Source organism: Elgaria multicarinata, chromosome 9 (assembly GCF_023053635.1).
Source record: "Elgaria multicarinata webbii isolate HBS135686 ecotype San Diego chromosome 9, rElgMul1.1.pri, whole genome shotgun sequence".
Taxonomy (NCBI): Eukaryota; Metazoa; Chordata; class Lepidosauria; order Squamata; family Anguidae; genus Elgaria; species Elgaria multicarinata.
In genome coordinates, this window is record NC_086179.1 from 27,151,496 (window position 1) to 27,163,857 (window position 12,362).

Below are 12,362 nucleotides of genomic sequence, written 5' to 3' on the forward strand. Positions count from 1 at the left end.
TAGCTAGTCAGATGAGGCCAATGTTGCTACTAGAGTGCAAAAAGCATAATATTGCACCAAAATATCCCCCTCTTTTCTTTTCTATAATGATCTTTAAAAGGTACAAAATAATTTACAGTTTGCTTGGTTTTAGTCAGGGTAATTTTTTAAAATTGTCTAATGAGAACACATTGTGCTAATTTTCATATGCAGATTCAATTAGCATTTAGTTAATTAGCCTTTACAAATGAGGATTAACTTAATTACATAACACTAACCTCTCAATAACTCTAAAGGGTAGGAAGGCTGCTTTTATTAAATTCAGAAGGCCTATATGTGTGTGTTAAAATCTGAAATGGCACACACATAAATTAAAGAATATTACCCACAGAGGACAACTATTAGAGATGATGATCAAAGGAAACAAACTATGTACATGGCTTTTTTTAAAAGGAGAGAGAGAGGCTTGGATACAAATTCACGCACACAGCTGTCTGCTAGCTTCCAGAGTGATTTCTGCTTTATGGTAGGTTTACTTAATTAGAGCACTGGCAATCATGTTTAGAAATGGTGTATCTGTGTCTGTTTGTCTGTCTGTGCATGCGTTATGTACAATGTGAAGGTACTATTTTTATGTTTAGAGTCAGGGCTGGTGTCAAGGGTAGGCATGGCCAGGCACCTGTTGAGGGCCCACATTCAGCAGGCCTCACTGACGAGTTACCCTGGAGTTGCTCCTTCTTTTCACCCTGCTTATTTACCTGAGTTTCACTCTGGCCCTGGCTTTTTCACTCTGTGAAGGAGGAGCAGTAGATGGCACACAGCCCATTTGCTCACTACCACCCTGCCTGTCAAGTAAGCCAGTGGTAGCATTGATGAGAAAGAGGATGAGGAAGAGGATGAAGAGCAATAACAACTGCTGACAATGGTGGTGAGAAAGTAGACTCATTGAGGGAGGAGGGCATTGAGTTTGTCTTGACCAAGGGCTCTAAAAAGCCTGGAGCCAGCATTGTTTACAGTTGCGATGACACATATGTTGACATTATAGGTCTACAAAATGAGACGTGCGTTGTTTACAGTTGCAATGCCACATATGTTGACATTATAGGTCTACAAGATGGGACGTGCAACAAAATATTGCAGTACGGAGCTCTCCTGTTCAGTCATGTCCATCCAGGATTGTGAGGTTGTGGTGCAAGTGGCTGCTATTTTGTATATGGCACCCCCACTATTTTCAATATGCACCCCACAATGCCAGGTTTGCATGAATGGCAATCCCAATTCAATGAATGGCATGAATTGCCAGTCATGCAAACCTGGCATTGTTTATTTAACCCTCACATAACCCACACTTGCCAGGTTTGCATGACGCAGCAACCCCTAAGCGGGGGTTGATATGTAATGTGGCACCCATGGGCACTGCAGCTTGTCATGGCTCTTCTTATATCCTTAGGCTGCCTGGCATAGATAGCTCTGTCTTTCAATACCTCACACTCTCTCTCTGAACCCTAGCATTAACTGCCTGAAGCAGAACCTCACTTTACCTAAGTGTAGGGCTGGCCCAAGCATTTGCTATAAAAACCCACAGGAAGCCTTTAACATTTTCCTGAGGTAATTGCCGCAAAGTCAGCGATGCATAATGCTGCTGCATGGCATGAAATCAGTGCTTGGCAGGGCCCACTTTGCAAACTTGGATTGCTCATCACGTGAAAATTACGTGTAGCAAATGCATCCCAGCTGTTCTTGAGATGCCATTTGCACGGAGAATGTGATGTGTAAACTGTTCCACCTTCAGTAACCGGGTTGCAGTTTCTGGGTTCATAACAGTAGTGGGAGCTGCAGCAGCTGTAACCAAGATCAAGCTGTCTCAGTCATGACATTGGGTCAGTCCCACACATAACAACAAGCCACCATAGGTTAATTTCCCTGTGGAGCTTGTTGCTGCATGCTGGCCAACATTTTTAAAATGTAATTTGCTGTGTGTGTGTATGCTGTGGCTTATTGTTATGTCCTAACCCGGGCATGGTGGGTTGTTGGGGTGGTTCACAAATCACCGAGAACAGGCCATGGTTTCTGTTCTCCATGCAATCTCAGGCTCATGCACCAGTACCTATGGCCCTGCCTGCATTGGGTGAAGCCAATTCTGTTTTTTTATCATGGCAATTGGCCCTCCATTTCCGTGTGTGGTTAAGAAAATATTTATTTAGAAAATGTTTATCCTGCGTTTCTTGCAGCAATCCAATGGCTTACAATGAGTAATGAATGCATTATAATGCAAATACAGTGTTCCTTTGGTAAACGAATGGTTTGACATTCTTTGCTGACGCTTAGGATATCTTCCTAGTGCATTCTTCCCCGTTCAGTGACTCTGCTGCCAGCTTTATTAAGCTGCAGTTTCAGTGCCTCTGGAGATTCAAATTCCAGTCTTGACAATTTCATCTGAATATCTTGTGTTTTATTGGAAATCACAAATACCACGAGAAACATTTTGTTTTACTAAATGCTTCAGGAAAATAAATTGCAGCAGTTGAATGAAATACCTCAGTGGTTCTTAAACTTTGCTGTGCTTAGGGACTCTGCTTATTTATTTATTTATTTATTTTATGATTGTATTTTCTTACCTATGACTGTCATGTGGGAGGATATATAAAAAGCCCCTTCCCAAATTGCTTCCTATTTTGGAACCTGATCCTTTACTCCAAGTTCAGTACATCATCATTCTACTCTTTGGGTAACAGCCAACATAAATCCTACTTAGAGTAGACCCACTGAAATAAATGAGACTTAAGTTAGTCATGGAATGTTTTAATAATGTATACTATGTTTTTAATCAGTTTTATGTATTTTATACTTATTGTTGTTCCCCGCCTTGATCCAGACGGAGAGGCAGGTAAGAAATAATAATAATAATAATAATAATAATAATAAAATAATAATAATAAGTCCCATTCATTTCAGTGGGTTTACTTTAATTAGGAGTTATGTTGGATTTTACGAACTGATTTTCCATTGCAGAAGGGTCAAGACACTTTTCATTTAAGTATTGAAATTTACACTTGAAAGTGGCTTGTCTTTTTAACATGGAGTGGAAACTTACAAAAAACATCTGGTTCTTCAGTATTCTCCTCCATTACTTTATGGTCTCAAGGACTACCTTAAAGTACACGAGGGACCTGTATTTTTAATTTATTTGTTTGGTTTTCCACTGAATTATTGTAAGGTACTTTTTTCAAAGTTTTGGCCAGCTGGTTAGAGGCCGATGCCAGAAAATAAAGCTGAAGACAAAATCGAGAGTTTAAAGAATACAAGATACAGTGCAGTACAATCAGAGGTTATTCTGACATTGCAACTTAAGTCAAGACAGGCATGTTGTATCACATCCAGGAAATTGGCATGAAAGACTGTAATTCAAGTACCAATAAATATATGATTCTGAAACAAGTCATATATCTGTACGATAAAATAAGTCTGGTCTTACAAACTAGCCATGTTAAAATAATGCTCTAAAATTCACTCATGTAAGAATACAAGGTAAAAAGAAAAATACCGAAATAACCTCCAAGTGAAATGTTTAACTCTTCCCAAGACAACTTTTTTTCAATGTATCCTCCTTCCCCAATGGATAAAGAGCCTTGTAACCAAAGCTCTTGCACTGTTAAGAATTTTGGGTTCAACACTATCATTTGTCAGTGTTCCAGAAAGTGGGCAAGTCTATGCTGAAATGGTTGTGGGAAAGTGTGCGGAGTCTATGTCAACACAACGCTAGTTGCAGAGCAGCTTACTGATCTTTCCATCCTTGTTGGCCAGAGCAAGAAAGTATGTCCTAGCCTGTCCACATTGGAGAAGCAGGATGCCGGTTAAGGAAGGCCTGCGGGCCTCAGTGCATGAGCAACCTAAAAAATTGCTTGGGGCAGCAATATGTCTGGGTGCTGAAATGAAGCAATGTGCAGTCTGAGAGGTGCCCTCCAGTACTCCTTGCAGTATCATTGGGACGCAATTATTAGATCATGCAGTGCAAGTATTTGGCATGGTGCAATTTAATATGGTGGGGGGCTGTTTGCAGACACTGTACAGGGAAGAACATATATGAAGGCATGGCTATAAGAACATTCTGGCCTGCTGATTTTTGGAACAGAGACAACTCTGTTTTCTGAATGATGGTTAGTCAAATAATGGGTTGTTAAGAGCCAAAAGTGCAAAGTATCAGCTATAATACTGTGACATCTCTTTATGTCTATACAGGGCTTTTGGGAAAACCACAACAAACTGATAAATGAATATGGACCTGCTTGTGGGTAAGATGCTATGGATTTCATTCAATTATTTCATTCACATTTTGTTGCTTTTCCTGTTTTCTGATCGCATGGATTTAGTGCTAAATTCTGGCATGTTCCCAGCACCATCTATAGCCAACTTGAGCCCCTCCAGATGTTTTGGACCACCAATCCCATCAGACCCATTCAGAATGGCCGATGGCCAGAGATGATGAGAATTGTAGTCCCAAATATCTGCAGAGATCCAGATCGGGGAGGGCTGATTTAGGGTTTGCAGTAAGGCGGTATGCTGTAAGAACTGGGGTTATTAAGCAATGTTTGAACCAAACATTTTCCAAAAGCAAGGGGAATTCAAATCTTGAGTTTTTAAAACTGTGTCTTTGCCAGTTTCAAACACGGAATGTCTCTTTGGCTACAGCAGTGCAAATTGAGCCTTTTGCTTGGTAATGTCACTCATTTACTCACAGGTATTTAGGCATCCTTGTGGGATATTGTTGTAGGCTTGTGAAATGCCATGGGTGATAGGGGAGGTTATTTATTGCAGAAATTTATATACTGCTTTCCACAGAGCTAGCAAAGCGGTGTAATGCCATCAATACAATAATAAACTATAAAAATAAAACAACACAATAACAATGAGCAGTAAAATCGCACACTCAGCTGTGTGCTACAGACTGTAGCTGGCTGGGTCACAGCTAAGGGAAAGCCTGTGTGAAGAGATGTCTAAATATCAGAACTGTGGGGCCTGCCTCATGACAGTGGGCAAAGCTTTCCACAAGGTGGGTGCCGGTTGGGGTGAGGAGGTGGCTGCAAGCCCACACTGCCTCAGCCCTTTCTGTCCCACTCCTTTGCTCCATGCCTCTGTCACCGTAAATAAGGAATCTGGCTGAGGCACTGGAACTTAGACAAACATGGAAAGCCCTTCATTTTGCAAAACATATGAATTTATTATTGACAACTTAATTAATACTCCATGAGTCCCTGACTTGTCTTAACTCCTCAATTGCTGTCCAGCTGGTCCTGCAGGGCCCTGCACGTTGCACAGGTGAACATTTTAAATGTATTTTATACTTGCTGTTGTTCCCCGCCTCGATCAGAATGGAGAGGCAGGTTAGAAATAAAATGATGATGATGATGATGATGATGATGATGTCCAACGTCACCTTCTCTTATTTGAACAAACTTCAAAGTGATCTTGATAGGCTGGAATGCTGGGCTGAAAACAACAGAATGAAATTTAATAGGGATAAATGCCAAGTTCTACATTTAGGAAACAGAAACCAAAGGCACAGTTACAAGATGGGGGATACTTGGCTCAGCAATACTACAAACGAGAAGGATCTTGGAGTTGTTGTACATAACAAGCTGAATATGAGCCAACAGTGCAATATGGCTGCAAGAAAGGCAAATGCTATTTTGGGCTGCATTAATAGAAGTATAGCTTCCAAATCGCGTAAGGTAGTTCCTCTCTATTCGGCCCTGGTTAGGGCTCATCTAGAGTATTGCGTCCAGTTCTGGGCTCCACAATTCAAGAAGGACGCAGACAAGCTGCAGCGTGTTCAGAGGAGGGCAACCAGGATGATCAGGGGTCTGGAAACAAAGCCCTATGAAGAGAGACTGAAAGAACTGGGCATGTTTAGCCTAGAGAAGAGAAGATTGAGGAGAGACATGATAACACTCTTCAAATACTTGAAAGGTTGTCACACAGAGGAGGGCCAGGATCTCTTCTCGATCCTCCCAGAGTGCAGGACACGGAATAACGGGCTCAAGTTACAGGAAGTCAGATGCCGGCTGGACATCAGGAAAAACTTCCTGACTGTTAAAGCAGTACGACAATGGAACTAGTTACCTAGGGAGGTTGTGGGCTCTCCCACACTAGAGGTATTCAAGAGGCAGCTGGACAGCCATCTGTCAGGGATGCTTTAGGGTGCATTCTTGCATTGAGCAGGGGGTTGGACTCGATGGCCTTATAGGCTCCTTCCAACTCTACTATTCTAGATTCTATCTTCCCCAAATCCCTCCAACGCTTTCCTCTTTTCCAACTCCTCTCTTTTCTCTCCCTTTCTCCTGCTCCTCTCCTAACCTCTCCCAACTGCCACTCCCGTCTTTTCTCCTCCTTCCATTACCATGACAACCTGTGCCACACCTCCTCTGTTAAGCACTTATATCTCATCTCTAGGAAAATATTCTTGCCCCTCTCCCTATCCACCCAGACACCTCACCCCCTTCCTTCCCACTTCTCCCTCTTATCTTTCTCTTTCCCAAGTACTTTATTTTTCTCTGCAGGAATAAATAGCAGCCATTCATTTATGTAGGACAAAAAAAAATCAAATGATGCATTCTGGGATACAGTTAGAGAACTAATAAACTTTACTCCTCCTTGATGACCCCAGTAATTAAGAATCAAGCTTGATCCTTTCTGCATAGCCCCATCCTGGGCTCAATTTTTGGTCACTCTATAGGGTGTGACAATTGCTTGGAATAGGCTTGGAAGGAGGCAGAGAGAGAGAGAGAGAGAAAGATGTAATATCCCTAACATGTAGCTGCCCAAGCTTTGGTAGTGGGTGAGGTGGTCAGATCATGTAACGCGTCTACTGCATCAATTGCACTGGTTACCAGTATGTTTCCGAGCCCAATTCAAAGTACTGGTTTTGACCTTTAAAGCTTTGAATGGTTTAGGACCAAATTACATTAAGGTCCCCAGATTAGCCTGCCCATACTTTATTATCACCAACAGTGAGAGCAGTTAGGTAGGGAAGTACATAAGAGAGGGCCTTTTCCATAGTGGCCCCACATCTCTGGAATGGGGGTCCATCAGGCCCCATCATTGCAGTCTTTTAGGAAGACCCCAAAAAGTGGCTTGTTCCCTCTGGCCTTCCCTTGATTATGTTTGTTTGAACTGTTCTGGTTTGTAGCTGCAATCGTGTTGTAGATTTTAGTATTGTCTAGGCCGGATATTTTATTGCTGGTGTTTGTTGCTTTTATGATTTTGTTGTTGTTTTGTCACTGTATCTGTTGTTACTAAGGAGTTTTGTTGTTTTGTAAGCCACCTTGGGAAGGGTCCTGCCCTGAACAGCAGCATAGAAATGTTTTAAATAAATAAAATAATAAATGATATACCAAAGAGAGTGTTTTCCTCAAGGAAGTGGAGATGGAAAGCATGGTATAAGCTATGATCAGATGTAAAAAAAAACACCATTGGTAAAAGTGATGAAACCTACTTAAGATCTGATAAGCACTTGTCCACATCTGCTGGTATTTTCTCTTACCTCTCTCTGACCTGGAGTTTTTTGCTCTGTATCAGACTCATCATGTCCTTGTTACATGCTTATAATAAAACCAGAAAAACAAGACAAACCATCTTTCTAAGAAGGTCATATTCAATTGTCATGAATAGATTAATGTTTTGAGCAAGGGAGATTATTTAATTTAGCCAAATTTTAAAGCTATTTGCTGCAGTTTATTCCAGTCTGAAACTTTGAATCAAAACTAACTTAGTGTTGTGCAAAACCTCTCCAAGTCATCTTAATTAACTTGAGCGGCTGAAGTCCTACAGGAAACTCAAAAGGGTGAAGACAGACATAACAGGTTATACTCAAGATAATGCTATTAGAAAAAGTACAGGAGGGGTCATTGTTCCACTAGCAGTTGCACAAACGCTAATGGAACAACTAGCACATGCAAGATGTAGGTTGTTTTGATGTGGTATGTTTATTTATTTAATTTATTTTTTGCATTTCTATACTGCCCAATAGCCGGAGCTCCTGTTTCCGTTTTCTTTTTTTGGCGAGTGTGTGTTTTGCCTGTGTGTAGTTTGTCTTTCACCGAGCATCACCAGTTTGCCTTCTGTGGAAAGAGTATTTTGTTGTGGGGTTATTGCTCAGTGTGATAAGTGCACATACTTTGCATGAAGAAGGTCCCAGGTTCGATCCCTGGCTTCTCCAGGCAAAGAAAAGAATTTCCCCTGAAACCCTGGAGAGCTGGTGCCAGTCAGTGTGACAATACTGAGCTAAATGGACCAATGATCTGACTTGTTATAAGGCAGCTTCACATATTCCTATGTAGTGCTTTGTGGGGGCAAATATGTGATTATGAACTGTGGGTTCGAAAGACTGGTTTTGTGTTTTGAAGCCTTGTTCTTGGGTTCTTAGGCAAGTTACATTTCTTTTACTCTAACCAATTCTTCTCCTTGGAAATGGGTCTCTTGTGACTGGCCACACCCAACATGGCAGCCATTTTATGCAAGGCCCCCTGCATGGCATCCATTTCGTGAGAATGCCTATGACACTCTCAAAATGCCAAATATGAACACCAACCCAAAAAGGTTTGGGACGCCTGACCTAGGGTAATCAAGTTGTAATGAGTTGTGAAAGCGCTTGCACAAACAGAATCAAAGCGTTAGATTTTACACTTGCGCAAGAATGAAAATGGAATTTCAGGAAGTGGTAGATGTTTTGTGTTACCAGAATGTCACCACTGGGTACAGTACAATATAAAGAAAGCTCATAGCACATCCCTGAGCCACAAGATTAGCTTAGCTTCCTCCTGGCTTCTCAGCTGAAGTGAGAGACATGCATGCTGACATGTTTAATGCTGGCTCAGCTGTTAGTCTGTTTGCTTGTTCTTTGTTGAATTTATATCTCACTGAATGGGTTTCAGCAATCACGGGGGTAAATGAAGCCATCGTGGCTTGCCCTCTGGGTGCCATGTCCATGACTGCAATTTGCATAATTAGCTGCAATACAGCACGGGCTATACCACGTTGTCTGAATCCAACATGGTGTGTGGCAAGGGTAGCTTGTAGGAGGGGTTATAGTGTGGGTAAGGAGCCACCCTGCTGCACATCATGCTAGGTTCCAACAGCATGGCAACGTGCACTGCATCATGGGTAATTATACAATTCATGGCCATGTGCATGGTGGGCGCAGAGGAAGAAGCCATGATGGCTTCTTCTTCCCCTATGATCATCCAAATGCCCCCACTCTTTCTTCAAGGAGCTGAGGGTGGCATACATGATTCTTCCTAAACCACCCTTAGGTTAGCCTGAGATGTAGGTTAGTTTGAGAGATTGTGACTCAGCAATCCTGCTGCCTGAGTGGGGATTTTAACCTGGGTCTACTCAGTTCTAAAGTGAGAATAAGACCACTACAAGACGTTGACCTGGTTCACACATAACAACCCATGGGTTGCATGCACAAGCCATTGAGTTCTCCCAGCAGCGCACCCAACTCTTCCACTTTACTGTACAACCCACTATTGTATGTCTGGCATGCAAGCCTGGATGGTTGGGTTGTTTAGGAGCTAAACAACCCAGCATCTAACCCATGGTTGGTTTGTTTTTTAAACCAATGGGTTGTTGTTACTTGCAAACAGTCCAGTTAGCTCATTATGTAATCCCATTTTCTTTCATTTTTTGAAAGCACTGTATGGATGTCCTTGTGTTTATAATTCCATTTCCCACCATCTTATTTTAAAAATGATTTTTAAACAAAGTGGAAAACTGTTCTAAGTATTTGGTAGTGGACGAACATTTCTTGGTGACATCATGAAGGTTGGGTAGCAGTGGTGTAGTGAAGCCTGAGCTCGTAGGGTCGAAGGGACCTTTTGATTCTCAGGGACAACGATTTCATTTGTCATCCCCACCTAGACTTCCCTGTTCCCTCCGAACTTAGTTGCAATTCTCACAGTAGCTGGGGAAATAGTTAATGAGCATGTTTAAACCATGGTTATATAGCCATAATAATAATAATAACAACAACAACAACAACAACCTGCCTCTCCCTCTGGATTGAGGTGGGGTACAACACAAATGCAAACACCATAAAATACATATAATTGATTAAAACATTTAAAACTAATACATTATTAAAAGCAGCACATTATTAAAAGGCATCTTAAAATTCAACTGGGTAGGCCTGCCGGAAGAGATCAGTCTTTATAGCTTTCTTAAAATCCCGAAGACTGTTAAGTTGACATCATGGTTAGGAATGGTTCACACAACACATTAAGTCATGGTTCACATGACAAGCTAAGTCTAAATGTTTAGCTCAAAATGTTTAACCACCATGGCTTCGCATGTCAACTGAACAGGGTCACTGATTAAAACAAAAGCAAACTCGATGATAGTTAAGAATCAAAAACAAGAGAGAGGGGATAATATGACCAGCCATAATATTGTTGGTCCTCAGGGCAAGGAAAGCAGAGCGAAATGTTTTTGTTAATATAACGAATTGGATGGGGTAGGGGGAAGCAATTATCGCAAGTTGACATTTGCATGTGGCAAGTTCTCATTCAGATTCTCATGGTTATTGGAATTTGCATGAAGACTTCAGAAAATTCTATCACTGGTTTTGAATGTGATATTTGACAGTGGAGGCTGGTGGCTCTGATGTCAGTGAGGTGCTGAATCCGTTCCAGGTTTCAGTCAGAACCAGTGCACCTTGTATAGCTCCTTTAGAGGTCTGACTGAAGCATGGAGCAGGAGGATTTATCGCTCCACTGGCACCGGTGCCACCAGGCTCTACTGATATTTGAGCTTTCAGTTCTGAGTAATTTTTAAGGGTATATTTCATGATTTCATGGGCTCGTGCACACCACTGTTAGATTATGGAGCTTGCGTTTAAGCCATTCTCTTTATTTAAAAAAACCCCTCAAATGTCATATCTGTGTGATTTTAAATACCAAACATTCCCAAGAAATACATGTGTAATCGTTTAAGCCCTTTCTGATGACAAAAAAGAGACTTGCTAATTATTTTAAGTGTAATTTTCTACATATAGCAATATATTTAATTAGTGTTGAAATGCTGGGAAGGAAGTCCTCACTCAATTTAATAAGTTATCTTTCTGTTACCTCAATTCATTGTTACCATATTAAAGATTTTATATAAATGCAATAAAATTCCTCAGTATTTGAAATTGTTCAAAATCTTAGGAGCTTGTTGTTTGCTCTTTATTATTTTTCCCATGCCACTGAATTTTTACAGGACTTTTACATGTTTGAGTTCGTCTTAAAGTCCCAGTTGCAGGAAACCTAAAGAGATAACTCCTTATCTCTGTTTTTATCATCTTTATATATATTATTTTAAAACATCACAAACACACAATCTTTACACCACATATAATACATACAAACAAAGGTATACACAAAACAACTACACTAAAATATAATTAAAAAATTAAGGATAAGGTTAAAGTATATTTTTGGCCCTCTTCATGCCAGAAATGCTAACTAACTTCTTAAGAAGTAATTACTTCTTAAGTTAGCTATCTATTTTGAACCTTTCCATAATTTGTGCATAAGAAAACCATTGACATGAATGACCTTCTTTCAACAATTCTTCCCTTGTTTTTAACTTATATTCACCTTGTGACAATTCTAGTACATCATTATATGTCAACCATTTGTGCATACTTGTAAAATCCCTTCTATGAAGAGCCTCTTGCATCAATACCCATAGCAGTGTTTTCTGGCAAAACCTTAATTTGTATTTATTCCATATTCTTAAGATAGCACTTCTCACATAATGATTATTAAATTCTACGTTAACTTTTTCTTCATCATACCACAGGTAACCATGCCATCCAAATCTCAATTCATTTCCTTCAAGTTCCAACATTCTTCTATTTTTTAATAGAAGAATCCACTCTTTCATCCACAATAAACAGCAGGCAGAGAAATACATTTTGAGGTCTGGTAGCCCCAGTCCTCCGCTTTCTTTTGCATCTTGTAATATTTTAATTTTAACTCTTGGTTTTCTTGCTTGCTAAATAAACTTAGATATCTCTCTCTGCCACTGCTTAAATGGTAAGTCCTATGTTACAATAGATATAGCTTGAAACAAAAATAACGTTCTTGGCAGAACATTCATTTTAATTGTTGCAATTCCCCCCAAAAGTGACAGTTGAATCTTTTCCCATCTTTCCAAATCCCTTTTAACTTCATTCCACATCTTAACATAATTATTTTGAAATAACATACAATTCATATTTGTTAATACAATCCCCAAGTATTTTACCTTCTTTTCAATTTGGAAACCTGTCTTTTCTATTAGTTTTACTTGTTCTTGAGAATTCATATTCTGTGTTAACATCTTTGTTTTTTGTTTGTAAA

At 40.3% G+C, this 12,362-nt stretch overlaps 1 protein-coding gene across 1 annotated transcript in view; it reads left to right on the forward strand.

Moving 5' to 3' along the window:
- The window catches only part of TBXAS1 (thromboxane A synthase 1), a 290,659-nt gene that overhangs the window by 96,606 nt on the left and 181,691 nt on the right, over positions 1–12,362 (forward strand). Inside the window, exon 4 of the mRNA XM_063133347.1 lies at positions 4,219–4,271. Within this exon, the coding sequence (XP_062989417.1) occupies positions 4,219–4,271 (53 nt within the window). The remainder of the gene's footprint in view (positions 1–4,218; positions 4,272–12,362) is intronic.